This window comes from Lontra canadensis, unplaced genomic scaffold (assembly GCF_010015895.1).
Source record: "Lontra canadensis isolate GAN:19392208 unplaced genomic scaffold, GSC_riverotter_1.0 scaffold4, whole genome shotgun sequence".
In the NCBI taxonomy this organism is placed as follows: Eukaryota; Metazoa; Chordata; class Mammalia; order Carnivora; family Mustelidae; genus Lontra; species Lontra canadensis.
Window position 1 is genome coordinate 54,446,345 of NW_022630998.1, and position 17,500 is coordinate 54,463,844.

At 39.9% G+C, this 17,500-nt stretch overlaps 1 protein-coding gene across 6 annotated transcripts in view; it reads right to left on the bottom strand.

Moving 5' to 3' along the window:
- The window catches only part of TCERG1 (transcription elongation regulator 1), a 61,975-nt gene extending 51,520 nt beyond the window's left edge, over window positions 1-10,455 (bottom strand). For all 6 annotated transcript variants that reach the window (XR_004381813.1, XM_032850820.1, XM_032850815.1 and 3 more), the window contains exons 1-3: window positions 10,361-10,455; window positions 3,676-3,901; window positions 820-972 (exon numbers count right to left, since the gene is read on the bottom strand). Coding sequence is in view for 5 of the 6 variants with exons in the window: in XM_032850820.1 (XP_032706711.1) it covers window positions 820-972; window positions 3,676-3,901; window positions 10,361-10,419 (438 nt within the window). In the remaining variant the exon portion in view is untranslated. The remainder of the gene's footprint in view (window positions 1-819; window positions 973-3,675; window positions 3,902-10,360) is intronic.
- Window positions 10,456-17,500: the final 7,045 nt, after the last annotated feature.

Genomic DNA, 17,500 nt, shown 5'->3' on the forward strand with positions numbered 1-17,500 from the left:
GCCTTAGAAGGTATTTTAAAAAAATGAAAACAAAAAACAAAACTTAGAAAAGTGCACGGAAATTGGCTGTTGGTATACTGATACTAGAGGTAGTTTTTCCCTCCTTTCTCCCCTTCCCCTAATTTTCTATAATAAACGCACTGTACTTTTAACATAAAAAGGAAAACCAAGGTTATATCTTGTGCTCAAAGTTAACTTAGCCTCAGACTGCTCTCCTTAGAAAGCCTTGCTTGCAAAGCTGGCCCGTGACTGGCATTTGGACACCTGAATTTTAAAAGGGCTCCCACCATTTCCTGGAATCCCTCAACTCCTTGGCTCAGGCAAGCTTCCCTTGGTAGACAACACTTCACACGTATTCTCACAATTCCATGCTGGAAGAATTAAACATGCTCAGTGTGATTCCCCTGAGGGGACTCCTGGAAGCTTATGCTTGGTTTTCTCTAGTCTTTGCCCCATACACCATTTTTTCATTGCTGGTTTTGCTTTGGATCCTTTCACTGTAATTAGTCTTAGCTCTGAGTACTACTATATGCTGAATTCTTTGAGTCCATCTAGCGAACACCAAACCTTATGACACTATTTAAAATACAAGCTTCTGGAATCACAGGTAAATAGGTATGTAAGCACTCCAGGCAACCTTATATCTGTGCAGAAATCCAATCCAGCGAGCCTTTCGTGGAGTTCTACCCTATCCGGTGCCTGTCTGAGACTCATCTTCATTGGCAAGGATACTATCACTTATCTCCATTTGCCAGAACTTTTAACTTTTACTCTCTTGTCAGCAAAGAGTTAACAACCTAAATACATTTTATAATTTACCTTCCCATCTGGAGTTTTATTTTCAACCCATATCTCTTCAGTAGGAGGCAGTGCTGGAGTACCAGGAGCAGTCACAGGAGGCATTCCTGGTGGAAACATCATACCCGGAGGAGGAGGCATGGTTCCCATGGGTGGAGGCATAAAAGGTGGTCTCTGTCAATTAATAAAAACAGTAACGGTCACTTGCATTAATCTTTTTTTCCCCTTAAAGTACTGTAAGAAAAACTGGTTTTAGAGCCCATTCAAATACATTCATCTATGTTGAATAAGCCAAGTTTCTCTTTAACAAAAATGACTACTAAAACAGACCAGAAAGGAATAGATCAAAACACTAACAGGGGTCCTCCCTGTTATTGCATCATGGATGAATCAATCTTGCTTTTTTCTTATACCTTAACAGCACTATTTCATACATTGGGTACTGGATTATTTTCAAAAGGAAAAAACTGATTTATTTATATATCTTGCTGAACACCAAACACAACAATGCCTTCATACCTCACCTACAACGGGAACCAACTGTAAAAGAAACATTATTTTACAAACAACGTATCAATAACTGAAAAAGAAAGACTGGTTATACCTAACCCTTTATTCTCTTTTCCTATTAAGAACTATAAGGTAAGAAAATATTCATCATTTCCATTCTTTTTCAAGTAATACTAATAATGCAGCTCAAACACACAAATATCAAAAAGTTAAAGGACATAGTAAAATAGTTGTCCATTTTACTTTAGTGGAAAGAATTTAAATGGTATATATTAAATTTTTAAACAAATTTCCTGGAGTCATTACTGATCTAATCCTATCTCTGATAATTCCCTTACTATCATTCTTCAAAGATTGCTGAAACAAGACCCCGAATCAAACAATTTAAGTGAAACTGCTGTATCTTACTTACTAAAGCTGAAATGTGCCCTGACATTTTAAAAACAGATTCTGAACATGAATTAAAAACAGTTTCTCTAAAATCAATTATCCAAAATTCAATTATCCAAAACACCTTAATCTATATAATGGAAGGGACACTATGCTAATATCATGAAACTGGATTTCCTTTTCCTAAAACTGTCTTCTTTCCCATATACTAGGTTTTTCAGGATCCAGTTTAGTCTTTCCAGCAATTGCACAAAAACCCTTGTTCTATGAAATAACTACCCCAAATATGTCTCATGCACCATTAGCTGGAAATCATCTGGACTTAAAGTAAAACCACACACTTATCCATCAAGACCAAGAAAAGTATCAAAACATTAGAAAGTATCACATTACACCATCTGATTTATTTCCATTAGAGGGTCACATTAGTCCATTACACTTTATAATATTCTACTTTAACACTTAAAGCACAAATCAGAATAAATCCACCTTTTATTATAAGTTACACCAGAGACAGTAGGTCAAAAACCTATTTCTTACTCTAATCTTCAAGGAAATAACAAAACCACCTGACACTTTGTTGGGAGGGAGGGGAGGAAGCACCCATTACTTGGAAGACAATTAATCATTAAGCAAGGGGCTCCTGGGTGGCTCAGTTGGTCAAGTGACTACCTTCAGCTCCGGTTGCAATCCTGGAGTGCCGGGATCAAGTCCCACACTGGGCTCCCCACTGTGCAGGGAGTCTGCTTCTCCCACTGACCTCTCTCCACTCATGTTCTCTCTCTCTGATAAATAAATAAAATCTTTTTAAAAAAATCATTAAGCAAAATATTAAAACTCTTTGTCTCTTCCATAAATATAATCCAATCAAACTGAGTTAACATCACTTAAATACTACCTCATTACCCTTTTCCATTTTTAGTTAAGTTCATTCTTGATTATCTAAGCTAATGGAGGGCAGATGACAGCACTGTATTTATTTGGTTTCAGAGACGTGCAGGCTGGATAAACGTGAGAACAGATACATACTCAAACGAAAAGAAAACAATCTCAAAAGTAGACATTTGAGAGTTGATACCTTCATGACACCATTTCAGACAATAACCAGGTCTACATAAACCAGAAAGAAATATTATGCCTCAGATTAAAATACCAGGAAAGCGGGGTGCCTGAGTGGCTCAGTGGGTTAAAGCCTCTGCCTTCAGCTCAGGTCATGATCTCAGGGTCCTGGGATGGAGCCCCACAACGGGCTCTCTGCTCAGCAGGGAGCCTGCTTCCCTTCCTCTCTCTCTGCTTCCCTTCCTCTCTCTCTGCCTGCTTGTGATCTCTGTCAAATAAATAAATAAAATCTTTTAAATTAATTAATTAATTAACTAAATACCAGAAAAGTATTTATTTAAAGAAATCCCACAACAATTCCAGTTCTAATGGAATTATTTAATTTTAATTTTATTTAATTTTAATTTTAAGATAACCCTTTTTTTCCCCTCAGGGAGAGAAAATCCAAGTACTAAACTTAATGTCTTTTTTGTCACTTCCTCGAGTCTAGCCTAAGCATCACTTCTGGGGAGAATTGCTCAGAAACACACATACATGTATTTACATTTACTGGCAACATGTACAATTGAAAATAAATTTCACCCACTCTATATATTATTAAGACTTCAAATTTCATAACCCATAAAGACAGACTACTAAAGTCTCAAGAGATAAAGGCATGTCAGAAATATCTTGCTGAATCCTAGTTTTATATGTATGGTTTTTTTATCACCATCTAAATTCCCATTCTGAATTTCTATACTAATTATGTTTCCACTGCTTTTGGAAACACATTTTTTGTTAAACGCATTAACATTTGAATGTTCTCTTCAGCTCCCATTTTCCTAAAAACAGTGAAACAAAGAACTAGTTTTTAAGCAAAACTCATACATAATATTGATACTGACACTGACAAAAACCAATCTCTATGTTCTTTACCTGGAGGTGCGGAGGGCCCATAGGTGGAGGAATCCCTCCTGGAGGAGGCATTGGCGGCATATTAGGATCAAAAGGAGGACGTCCAAAAGGGGGCCGAGGTGGTGGTGGAGGGCCTCGCATCATACCAAAAGGTGGAGGAGGCCGCATAAGAGGTGGTGGGCCTCGCATCACTGCATTTGGTGGGGGAGCCGGGCCTCGGAATCTCAAGGCCTGCTGTTGAGCCATCCTGGGTGGGAAAGCAATGTATAAGTTTTTCCTTCTCAGAATTACAAAATGTAGCTATTGATCTCTAATTAAAATCAAATTTAAAAGGCCCTTAAGAGCAAGTGGAGTTGGTAAGTCATCATTTAACACACATGTTAAAAAGTGCATCAGTCAGAATGATCAATGGTCACCAAATTCAGGAGGAAATTTGGATGAGGATGATATTTAGATGGTCTTAAAATGTCTCCCCATATGCTATCTATAGTTGCAGGACAGGATGAAGAACTACTAACTACATATTAAGGAAACTGGGCAACACCCCGACCAAGTGATCAAAATTACTATCATCTAAAAAGGATAAATGGACATTATATGACTGAGAGGGACACGATATCCCCTACTCCAAGCAAGAATGTTAACCTCAATCTAATAATGAGGAAATATCAGACAAACACAAACTGAGGAATGTTCCATTAAAAAGGGAGAAAGGAGGGGTGCCTGGGTGGCACTGTCAGTTAAGTGTCTGACTTGATTTTGCCTCAGTTCATGATTTCAGCGTCGTGAGACTGAGTCCAAGCTCAACACAGAGTCTGCTTCAGATTCTCTCTCCCTCTACCCTCCCCAATTCAGCATGTGCTCTCTCTAAAATAAAATAAATAAATCTTAAAAGAAAAAAGGGAGGAATGGGAGTGTATTCTTTACAAATGTCGATGTTATACATAAAAGACGAAGGGAGGCTGTGGAAATGTTCTAGATTTTAAAGGAAGCTAAAGAGATGACAACACAATACTGACTCCAGACTGGATTCTGTACTAAAGAGATGAACTGCTATACAGGACATTTTGAATTAGTGGAAAACACTTAAGATATGGAGAGTAAGTACTGTGCCAGTGTAAATTTATGAAGTGATAACTGTGTTGTAGTTAAGTAAGAGTATCTCCATTCCTAGAAAACAGACACTTAAGTATTTAGGGGTAAAGGGCCATGGTTTATGGATCTTACCCTCAGATGGTTCAGAGTAACAGAGAGCGTGCATGTGTGCAAATAATAAAGCAGAAGAGACAAAATAATAACACTAGCTGTATAACCTTCATTTCTGCAACTTTTTGAAATTACTTCCAGACACAAAGATTTTACAGGAGAGGTGGGTAGGAGCTTAAGAGATCACAAGTGTTCTTTTACTAACGGAAAAGCCTTTCACTACATTGCACCTCACCCCATCCCTCAATCTCTAAACACCCTGGTTTGTTTTCTCCATGGCACTTAAACAGATAGGTAGTATCACCTAAGAGGGTATTATCTATCTCCTCTCACAAGTGTTCTTAAAAAAATGAACAATTCTGCTTATGATGTGTCAGGCAGCACTCTAAGCTCTTTTTAACTCATTCATAACCACCGTAACAACCCTATGAGATAGATGCTACAGCTGACCCCTGAACAATATAGGTTTCAATTGTGCAGGTCCACTTACAGGTGAATTTTCTTCAATAAATTCAGTACAATACTAATCCATGTTCTCTTCCTTAGGATTTTCCTAACATTTTTTCTCTAGATTACTTTATTGTGAGAATACAGTATACAATACATATAACATATTAAATATGTGTTAATCAATTGCTTATGTTCTGGGTAAGGCTTCCAGACAAGAGCAGGCTAGTAATAGTTTAGATTAAGGGGAATCAAAAGTTATATCCGAGCTTTCAAATCTCAGGGGGTCTGGGGGTCAGCATCCCTAATCTCCATATTGTTCAAGGGTCAACTGTATGATCAACCTCATTTTAAGATGATGACATTAAGGCACAGGGAAGTTTATCACTTGCCCAAGACCTCACAGTGGTTCAGCAGGAAAACCAGGATTTGAACACAGGCAACTGACTCTTAAAGACTACACCAGGCTGTCTATGTAAGTGCCTTTAGAGCCGGAATTCTGTCTGTCCTGTTCTCCTGTATACTCCCAGCACGCAGGTCTGCACACAGTAGGTCTCAGTATGTGTGGAATCAACCAATAAATACCTAGGTGATATTGTACCTAAGTTACTTTACAAGTAAGTTATGTAGATTATAAAAATTATTTTTAGTATAGTTCACCTTAGTCTTCCCAGTAGCTACTGTAACTTTCTACTTTATATCTGAAATTTGTTTCTTTGTTCCCAAGATTAATAGTTACATTCCTTATGTATATTTGAAAGTAATCATTTTTTATACTCTCCTCACCAAGCTCTTCCAACTTTTCTACATTTTTAACCCTCCACTTAAGATTATCCTTTGAACTTTATCTAAATTTTCCACATTGTAGTTCAACTGTCACAAAAAATTCTAAGAACCAAGATGCCTTCCATGAGAACACTAGGATTATGAACACATCCACGAACTACTATACCAAGTGTATTTAACCAAATTTGCAAATGATCCTGCACTCAAAGTTACAAAGTATGAGGTAAAAATGGTGACTACAAAAAGAAGTAAGGATCTTATCAGAATGATCAGTCTTCAAATTATAGGCACTCCCCAAAGACAGATAGCCACTGTTACTGAAGAAAATCTTAACTTTTGAGCAGAAAAAAAATTAAGCAGCAAGGAAAAATACTCTTAGCACTGAATTAACAATGTACCTTAATCTTCTGATTTCCTTTGAGTCTGCATCTCCCCTTTTGAAAAATTTACAGTAATTCTTTCCTTTAGAATTTCACTTCCCAGTTATAGCTTGAAGTTAAGCATTTAGGCTCTAGAATCACAGAAAAGTCAAATCAGGGCTCTGCCTTTTGTAGTGAGGCTAGTTACATAATTTCTGAGCCTGAATATACTCAGATGTAAATTCGCAGGGGAAGAGAAGTAAAACCTACCTCCTAACTCTGTTCGATGAGTTAATGCCTGTGAAACATTTAGGATAGTATCTGTTACACACTAAACTACTTTATCATTATTTTCATTCCCCCACAAAACCTAGCACAGTGCTCTACCTGAAAAGGCAATTCACTGTCAATTTGACTAGACAGCTTAGCTATCAACTCTGTCACTAAAAATGGTGACAAAATTACAGAACTTCCTCCATAAACAGCCTAAAGTTGCCACCTTCCGATGTCAGATCTGTACAGCACTCGTGTTGAGCTCTCTATGCCATTATTTCATTCCAACAGGAGGAATAAATGAGCCAATAAAGCACCTGGAACAGCACCTAGCACTTAAGTCCTCTGTATTAGCTATTATTATTGTGGCTCTAACATCAGTATAGTAAGATCAGTAAGTGTTAAATGGCATTAACATTAGAACGTTAGCTATACTATCGTGTCAGCTCTATTACTATAATTACTGCTAACAGACTCCCTATAACCTGACCCCTCTATAGACTCCAGTCTTCTTTTTTGATCAAGTGTTTCAAAAGCTCACTACCGTGAAGCCTCTGCCTGGCATGCTTTTCCCAAAATGTTTACATAACTGGCTCCTCATTATTCAGCCTCATTCAAATGTTACCTCAAGCTCTTCCCATCCCAAACCTCTCCTAGTCCTCTCTGGCTCAGTTTGAGTTTTCAATTATGATATGATACGATAAACAAAAAATTTCTCACTTGTTTACTTCTGTATTATCTCTACCCAATAGAATATAATTTCCCCTTAGTATACTGCTGCAACCCAGTGTTGGTAACTGTTAAAGCATTACTCTTTTAATAATGATATTATTATGAAATGAAAACTGGATACTTCTTACATACCAAGCAAGTTATATGGACAATATGGGCACTATTTTATTCTCACCACAACCCAATAAGGTTAAGTTTGGCACCATTTTTAAGAAGAAAACTATGGCACAGAAAAGTAATTTTTTTAAGGCAGCTGGCCATGGTAGGACCCCTGTATTTTTATTCACATTTTACAATTGAGGAAACTGAGATTGCAAGCACCTTGTCATAAAACATTAAGCACTAACAAGTAAGTAAACAAATGATCTATACAAATACAACTCTATAAAAGTTTTCTTAATGGTCCTCAACCATTAAGGGATGGATGGCATTTGGATCTCTGAATAAATTCTGTCTATTGTGGGTTATTTACAACCCTACCACTTTCAACCTTTTTGGAAAAAGAGAAGGCTACTTATATGAATAGAAAAATAATTTTTTTTTAACAAGAACACATGTACCACCCTACTATTTTATCCAGACATGCAATGTCCCCAGTGGTGAAGACAACGCTGCCATTACTTTCATAGAAGGGGCAAAAATAGAGAGATGCTACTGATGGGAGTCAAATTAAGTGGTAAGATTGTGAGGAGACCTAGACCTTGCCAATTACTCAAGGACCCTACATAAGTCTCTTCACACTTGCAGGCTGATCATTTGATGAGGTTAGTTTAATTCAGAACTTAGATCAATCTTAATTAGCATTGAAGCTCCTTGGGGACAAAGTTTTCTGGTCTGGCTCAAGGCTCTACTGCCAGCAGGTACAGAGGTCAATGACTATTACAAAGGACACACTAAATATAGGTCCAAAAAGGAAATCATCTCTAAATCTCCTATATTCATTTATTTACCATATATCCATTGAACTCCTCATTTGCCAGGGACTGTGACAGACACACCATGATATACATAAAGGACACTAATACAAAAACTAGGCCTCAATTTCTATCAAAGAAGCCGCATAAACAGGTAATTTCCTCTTAAACCCTGAGATGCTAAAATAAATTATTTTATTTAAATGAAATAGTTTTACAATACGCTCTGGAAGCAACTTCCAACCCAAGAAGCCAAGGTATAAAATATGTGCAACAGAACACCTAATTAAAAACCCTATTCAAATCAGTTTTGCAACAATGTCTAGCTACTATTAATAAAGTCTAGGGGCCCCTGGGTAGCTCAGTGGGTTAAAGCCTCTGCCTTCGGCTCAGGTCGTGATCTCAGGGTCCTGGGATGGAGCCCCTCCTTGGGCTCTCTGCTCAGCAGGGAGCCTGCTTCTCCCACTTCCCCCCCTTCACCCCCCACCACCCCAGCCTGCCTCTCTGCCTACTTGTGATCTCTGTCAAAAAAAAAAAAGTCTGAAAAGGCTACTTACTGTAAAACTCTAAAATGCAAAGTATTGTTCCCAATATGACTAGCTGAAGTAACTATTCTCTTGAGATCACAATCAAAAATAAACTTTCTATCACTAGTATCGAACCACCCTGACAATACACTTTGATCACTCATTATTAAAGTGTACATATGGGTTTAAAGGATTTGAAATTCATCTCTGAAAGAAATGATTTTATTCCTGTCAAATAAGGCTTTTTGTGTGTGACAGTTCAGAATTTAAAAGACATTCTTCCTGAAAACTTGAGTAACAATACCCACTTCTTTATACAATTTCATCTTGAGCTCCAGACGATACCAAAGCGTCCTCATAACCTACAGTGCTCTTTTTCATTTTCAAATGCTGACAATGGCACAATTCAGAATGAAAGCTGAACGTCTGAAATGACATTTTTCCCATGCGGGGGGGGGGGGGGGCAAAAATGTACCAAACATACATAAAGCTCTGTACCTCTCGTCCTCAAAAGTCACTGACTGAAGAATTTTACTTTATCGAGACACTCTTGCTGTACCAAATCTTAATTACAAATTCCATAGGCACTGAGATACCAGAGGAAGAAAGGTCACTGCACTCTTTAGGGCAATGGCGTAAGCAGAAGAATGGAACAGCGATCCAGACTGCAGGCTCGGGAGCCTGACCGCCTGGGTTCAAGCCACTTCCTGGAGCCACAATTCCACCAATACGACCTTGTCCCACTTCCTCAACCTCTACGGGGTTCAGTTTCCTCACCTGTAAGATGGGCAAGTAACTTAACTGAGGAGGGGCCTGCAAAATGACAATAGCAACTACACCACAGGCACACCGAAGCACGGTAACAAACGGCCGCTGCTACTGCTGTTATTCCCAAATGCGGCAGGACGAATACGAGGAGGAGAGAAAGAACGGAAACACACAGGAAGTTCAGAAAAGCAAGCGATGTGGGGATGAAGGCACAGGGCGGACGCGGAGACCGAGGAGGGCCGCGGAGGGCGTGGGCAAGGCTGGGCCAGAAGTGGCGAGAGGTCCCCGGGAGTTCAGTTCAGCGCGGAGTGTAGGGGGTCGAGGAGGAAAACCAGGCCCGCGGCAGTGCGAGGCCGAGAAGAAGGCTGAGGGGGGCCGAAGCGGAGGCGGCACGCGGCTGAGGCGGGGCCCCAAGGCGGGAACGCCGGACCCCGGCCGCAGGCCGCGAGGGGCGCGGGGGACCCGTGAAAACCGCAGGGAGCGCCCGGACAAGGCGCAGGAGGCCGCGGCCCAGCCCAGGTCCGGCTCTCTCATTCAAGCCACCTTCCCCTTCCCCCTTCGCCAACCCCATGCGGTCCTGGCCCCGAGCGGCCGCGGCTCCTCCGCCCACCCCCCCACCGCGGATCTCCGCGCCACAAGCCTAGCCCCTGGGACTCCACTGTGCTGAAATATATGGGGGGTCAGAGCCCCTTACCTGAGCTCCCCCGGGTTGAATCGCTCACCGTCCCCCCCGTCCCCGCCACGCTCCGCCATTACAGAGGGCCGCGTTCATCCACCCGCCGACTGAGCGTACCCTATTGGCCGGACGGATCGTCAATCCCGTGCGAGCGAGGGGGAGATCGCAGAGATCTATGAGATGATTGGCGAAGCTTTCCATCAATCCGCAGGCTGGGGGTGGTATCTGCCTTACGATTGGTGAAAGGGCCCGCCGACTTTGAAAGCGGTATCGAGACAGCCAGTTGATTGGTCACTCGGAGGCTTTATGGGAAATGAGACTTGAGCAACGAGGGAACGCCGGCGCCCTCTCGCGGTCGGCAAAACTAGGTCCTCCCACGTACTCGGGGCTGCGGTAGCCACGTGTCTGCCGGCTTCCAGGAAAGCCAATTGTGGAGCCATGTTGACCACACATTTGGCAATACTGGCTCAGGCTGAGCCCCTTTCCATGCGAGAGCCAATCAAAAAATCAACCTGGGTCGCGCCTAAGCCAATCACAGAGTGGCTGTGGAAATAAGCTATCTCCCAGCTTTTCAGAATTGAGAGTCTTAAACTACTACGCTATTATAGCCGCGTTATTAATAATAGGTTACTAAGTACAAAAGTACCCCCTAAATTGTATCGCCGGCTGATGAATGTTGTAAGTTGCTGTATTAAGACAAGTTGGAGGTGGCAAGCCTCTGCTCAAAACATCCGTCCTTCAATTTCAAAATACACCCTGATACCCCGAAGGAATTCTGTTTCTCTTTTTTATTAAAGGGGAAAAACCAAAAATAAACCTTTAAACTTAGATATCATAGGAATAATGAGGATGAACCCTATGTATCATGAAGGAACTCAAAATATTAAAATAATAGATAATTTTTGCTCACACCTAACCACACGTACCAGAGACGGTCCTTAGTATTTGACATGTATCAGCTCTCTGAATTCTCACAAACACGAGAGGTGGGTACTATGAATAGCCACAGTCTATAGATGAAACTGAGGTACAGAGAAGTTAAGTAACTTCACAGAACTAGTAAACGGTAGAGTGTGCCCTTAAACCCGCCATTCTTAAGCATCACATCCAAGAAATTTGAAAACATACTCCCACCATAAAAACTTGGGCAAAGTGTTTATAGCAACATTATCCATAATAGCCAAAGAGTAAATTCACCCAAATGTCCAATCAAGCACTGAATGGATAAAAAAAAAAAAAAAGCGCTATATCTAATCTATTCACAGGAATATTGGTCATTAAAGGGAAGTACTGATACATGCTACAACATAGAAGAGACTTGAAAACATTTCATTAAGTGAAAAAAAAAACAAACACAGAAAAGGCTACATCTTGTGTGATTCCATTTTATTAACTGCCTGGAATAAACAAATCAAATACAGACAGAAAGTAGATTAGGGATTTCCAGGGGGTGATGGGAGTGACTGCTAATTGGTATGGGATTAGTTTTTGGATGATGTATATGCTCTGGAATTATAGTGATGATGACCGCACAATTTGGTACATCCTAGAATGTGTAGAACTGTATACTTTTAAATGGTGACGTTGATTCAATGTGACTTATAATGCAATACCTGCCATATTGAAACCTCAGTAAAATATTCAAGATCAATTAGGATAAAATGCAATCAGTGCTGAACACAGTTCTGAGGTGATCGACTGGTGAAGGAAAGAATGGTTAAAACTGCAATACAGATATGACGCGCAAACAAAATGCAGTCTCAGTGAGAGGGCAGATCCCTTTTTCAACATCAGCCTGCATCCCCAAATCCTAGCAAAGTCTTCTGAGAAAAATACTGGTATAGATGGCTGAGGATGAACTAATCCCCACTGCTGGGGGAGCAACAAAACACCTCAAAATAGTTACCTTAGAGAGAGCAAATCACTGGCCTGTATAATGAGTGAAAACAAACCATCAGCTTAAATAAACAGAAAAAGCTCTTTGCATTTGTAATGAAAGTTTCATCATTTGAGAGTTTTATTATTTGTCTATATATAGAAATTAAGATATTTAAGTCACTGGATTATCTTCTTTTTAGCTATTTAGAGCAGGCATACGTTCAGATGTATATGTATCACATGTACATGATTATTCACATATAATCATTTCATTGTTTCATTGCCACAGCTTATTCACATGAACGTGAGCTTGAAATTCAGTCATTCTGCACTCAATAGTTACACAAATCATACTGCAAATATCTGATCTGAGCTGCATTTACAGTGAACCATTTTATTGAATCAATGTGAAAAAAAATAATTAAAGGGACTCATTGCATTTTTCAAGAGACCAAATGCACTTTCCTATAGTCAAAGCTTGATAACTCAGGATATTGGAAATGTGCATAGCTGCACAGAACAGAAAAAACAAATAACACCCTTGAGCAATTGGCAACAGTTGCATTATAAACCCTAAATCTTACTGTATCAAAGGGAAGTAAAGAGACAGTGTTTGTCTAAGACGAATTAATATCATCAGGGCTTTAAGCTTTAGCTATGAAGTCACTCTTCAGAAGTAACTCTTTAAAAGTGGATCCAGGAGTGCCTGGGTGGCTCAGTCATTAAGCATCCGCCTTTGGCTCAGGTCATGATCCCAGGTCCGGGGATCAAGTCTTGCATCAGGCTACTTGCTCGGTGAGAAGCCTGCTTCCCCCTCTCCTACTCCTCCTGCTTGTGCTCCCTCTCTCACTGTCAACTAAATAAAATCTTTTTTTTTTTAATAAAAAAATTAAAAGTGGTTCCAGTGCAGAATCAGACTTTTCTTTTTAGTGACTACCATTTTGGAACACCCATCTTAAACCTATGGTAGGTACTTTGCATACACCATCTTTAATTCCCTTCAACAGCCCTGCATGGCAGACCTATTGTCACCATTTTACATACAGAGAAACTGAGGCTCACAGAGATTACGGAAATGGCTCAGAGTGACATTGACTCAGCTGATAAGAGATGAAGCAAGGATTCAAACACCAGTGGGTGTCACGCCAAAGCCAACTGCGGACTGCTAAATCCCACATCTCACCCAAAGAAGAAAGATAGCAGAGCTAATATATCATTTCTTCCTCTCTCCTCCAGACTGAAATTCTTTGAAAGGACTCTATTTTCTTCACTGAATCCCCAAGTTCTAGTAGAGTATCCATTCCCATATAAGACCAGTGCTGTCTACTGTGCTGTGCAGCTGTATTATTCCTTACCAGAAATATTGGTCCTTGAAACACTGAAAGAGAACTCAGAAATGGAGACACATTTGCTGACTACCTAAGTGGGGGGCACGTGGATAGCAGTTACTAGCAGGTTTTGGAGTAAATGAGATCAAGGTTCTCATCCCGGCTCTACTCACTTCTGGTTGTGTAATCTTGGGCAAATTCCTTGACTTCCCATAGCTTCAGCTTCTTTGTTTGGAAAAGAAAGAGTTGCGGTGACATTTTATAAGTAACCATTCTCCATGGCCTAGGCAGCCACTAACAGGCCTCCATGAGTTGCTCTGGGACATTTTCCTAGCTAACGCTTTACCTAAATGGTTCAAATCAAGATAGTCTTCAGCTTTTTGCACCCATCAGGTGAAGACTTTGAGCTTGCAGCCAAGAGCTAGAACAATATTAGTCTAAGAATTGTAAACATCATACTAAATCAACATTAAGGGTCAGAGCAGAAAATAATCATAGTGGCTCACCTCTGCCTTTTTTCAACCAGGTAACTCTTTCTTATCTGTATTAGTTATCTATTTCTGGGTATAACAAATTGCCCCACAATTTAACCGCTCAAGGCAACAAAATGTATTACGTCACAGTTTTCATGGGTCAGGAATCCAGGTGCAGCCTCTGGCTGCAGAAATCCAGTGTGTGGCGGCAGTCAGGCTGTCAGCCAACGGAGAAGACGCACCTGAAGTTCAAGGATCTGCTTTTAAGTACTCTCATCTGGTTGTTGACAAGTGTCACTTCTTGTACATTGTTAACAACTGAGGACACACCCATGGTTCTCTCCATGGGGCTGATGACAACGTGGAAGTTTGCCTCTCCTAGTACAAGCAATCTAAGAAAGCAAGAAAGAAAGGGAGAGAAAAAGACAAATGGAGAGAAGTGGCGGCGGTGTGGGGGGGGGGAGAATACCCAAAACAGAAGCCACAGATTTTTTGTAGCCTAACGTTGGCCATGAAATTTCATCACTGCTACTCCTATCCTATTCATTAGAAGCAGGACAGTTAGCCAATCCAGCTCCCTCTCAAGAGGAGATGACCCAAGAGTAGAATACTAGTAGGCAGGGAACCCTGGGTACATCTTACCTGCCACACTCTTTTTCAGGTCTCAGTTTCCACATCTCTTCTTCCAGAAATCATTCTTCAGAGTGCAAATCTGACCTCCTGCTATGCCCATCTTGGTGATTTGCCCTATTCACCCTTCACGTCTCTTAACATTCCAACCACTCGTTACTACATATCTTAACACCGAGCATTATGTATATGACATGTTTGACCTATATCTTCTTCTTTCTTTTCCTGTCAACTCTTTTGTTTTTAGTGCTGTAGTACTGTAAATGATGGACATCCTAACATTCCACAACTAAATACATCACTATGGCTCTCTTCAATCAAAAAAAAAACATTTTCTACGTATCAAAAATAACATTTTTACACCTAACAAAATTAACAGTAATGCCTGGTCCATATTCACATTTCCCCCAGCTGTCTCTAAGATGTCATTTCCAACTGATTTGTCCAAATTACGATCCGATTCAGAACCATGCAATGCCTCTGGTTGCTATGTTGCTTAAGTCACTTTTTACCTAGAAGAGTTCCTCTGGTCAGAATGCTGACTTGCTGAAGATACCAGGCCCGTCCCAGCTTCTGGAACAGTTTGATCACTTCCTCTCACCGTGGTATTTCTGTAAGCTGGAAGTTAGATCTGAAGACTTGGTTAGATAGGAATTGAACGTTTTGATGGAGAGAACTCGAGAAGTTGTGCTGTTTATTTCAGTTATAATATACCAAGAAATACATGTGTCCATGATGATCCCACCCTTGATGATGCTGACACTGATGTGAGTTACAGTGATGACAGCTCTGTTCCTCCATGGTAATCAGAATACTACTATCTACCCTGTGAATAGTGCATCTGGACTAGAGTCAGAAACCAGGACTATTTCTGGCAAAATTGAATGAATGGTCACCCCGGCTATCAACCATTCACTTAAATGGTTTAATGGTTTTGTCTTTTCCTGAATCAATATTCTCCTTAGGGGGTGGCAAGATAATGAGTTTCTAATTATATGTTACCTTCTACATTTACTAGCTAACAATTCTGTAAATTAGAGGTTTCCCTGAATAATAGTGGCTATTTTGTTACCCCAAAATACAGTTTCTATTTTAAAGAGAGATAAATGCTTAATGCTTTGCCTTTATTTATCAGCTCTCAAAATAAAAAGGTGGTTTGATGGCCATCTCAACTAGAGACAAATTAGTTTTTGTTTTTTCCTGACTCCTTTCTTTAAGCATTAGCATGGACTCACAAGTTTTCAGCAGACTGAGTCCATTTCAATTAACTAAAATCAATAATCATTTCTGATGCTTGAATTTCCATAAATTTTCCATTTGTTCTTCACAAGATCTTTTGAGTAAGGTATCATTACTATCCCCTTTTATATACCAAGAAACTGGGCTAAAGAGAAGTTAAGTAACAAAGGTGGCTCAGATAGTAACTTCCGTGTGCAATTGAATCTAGATCCCCAGAGAGTAGGGAATGAATTCATGGTTTCTTCCGATTCATTTCTCTTGAATGTAACTCAGTGCCAGTCAATAAGTAAGTCAATGAGCAAATTAATTCATTGATCAACATTTCTAATTAACACCAAAAAAAAACATTCTGATACCTAATAAAGACTTTCAGATTAAATAATGTAATACTTGGGATTAGGTTCAAAATAAACAAGAGTAGGGAGCTGCAAGGCAGGGGAGAAGGTTACTGATGAAACAAGTTTGACTGCACCTTGAGATATGTTGAAGCTGGGTCATAGGTACATGAGAGTTCATGATACTATCCTCTCTACTTTTTAATACTTGAAATTTTCCATTAACAAAGAAAATATTTGGGGTGCCTGGGTGGCTCAGTGGGTTAAAGCCTCTGCCTTTGGCTCAGGTCATGATCCCAGCGTTCTGGGATCGAGCCCCGAGTCGGACTTTCTGCTTAGTGGGCAGCCTGCTTCCTCCTCTCTCTCTCTGCCTGCCTCTCTGCCTGCTTGTGATCTTTCTCTGTCAAATATATGAATAAAATCTTAAAAAAAAACAAAGAAAATATTCTAAGTTTTTGAAACATTAAAATACAGGAAACTACATAAAAGTGTTTAAACTGATACACAACAAAATTGATCTGCTTGTATTTTTAGCCTGGTGTCTGACAAAAGGTAAGAAAGTAAAGTGAATGGGGGTGCCTGGGTGGCTCAGTCGGTTAAGCATGGGACTCTTGATTTCGGATCAGGTCATGATCTCTGAGTTGTGAAATTGAGCCTCGCATCTAGCTCTGCACTCATCAGGGAGTCTGCTTGAGATTCTCTCCCTCCATCTCCTCTATCCCTCCCCCCAAAACTCACACACTCTCTCTCTAAAATAAATATATAAATATTTTTTAAAAAGAAAGAAAGTGAACTGATGATACCAGCTATCCCAACACAAGCTAAATTAGATATGCAAAGAGCAAGATCCTTCTTATAGTCATAGATGATAACTACACTTCATGTAGTGAACATTGCATAATATATAGAATTGTCCGAGCACTGTATTGTGCACCTGAAACTAATGTAACATTATATGTCAACTATACTTAATAGAAAAAAAATATTTAAAGAGTAAGAGCATCCTATGAAACAGATTGAGACAGCAGCAATCTCATGTTTGACTTTTTTGTTGGAAATCTCATAACAATGGTATGTGTAATATTGTTTAAATGCCAGGACTCAGAGAAAATCTGATCACTACGAAAGGAATGGGGAAAGAAAACTATGAATCTCTCTTCTAGAAGATAAGATCTCAAGACAAGGACTTATCCTGGTGACCAAGTTCAGAAGACAGATAAAAAGATGCCAGATCATAAAACACACTGGGGTACAAATAGATATCCATTAAAAATA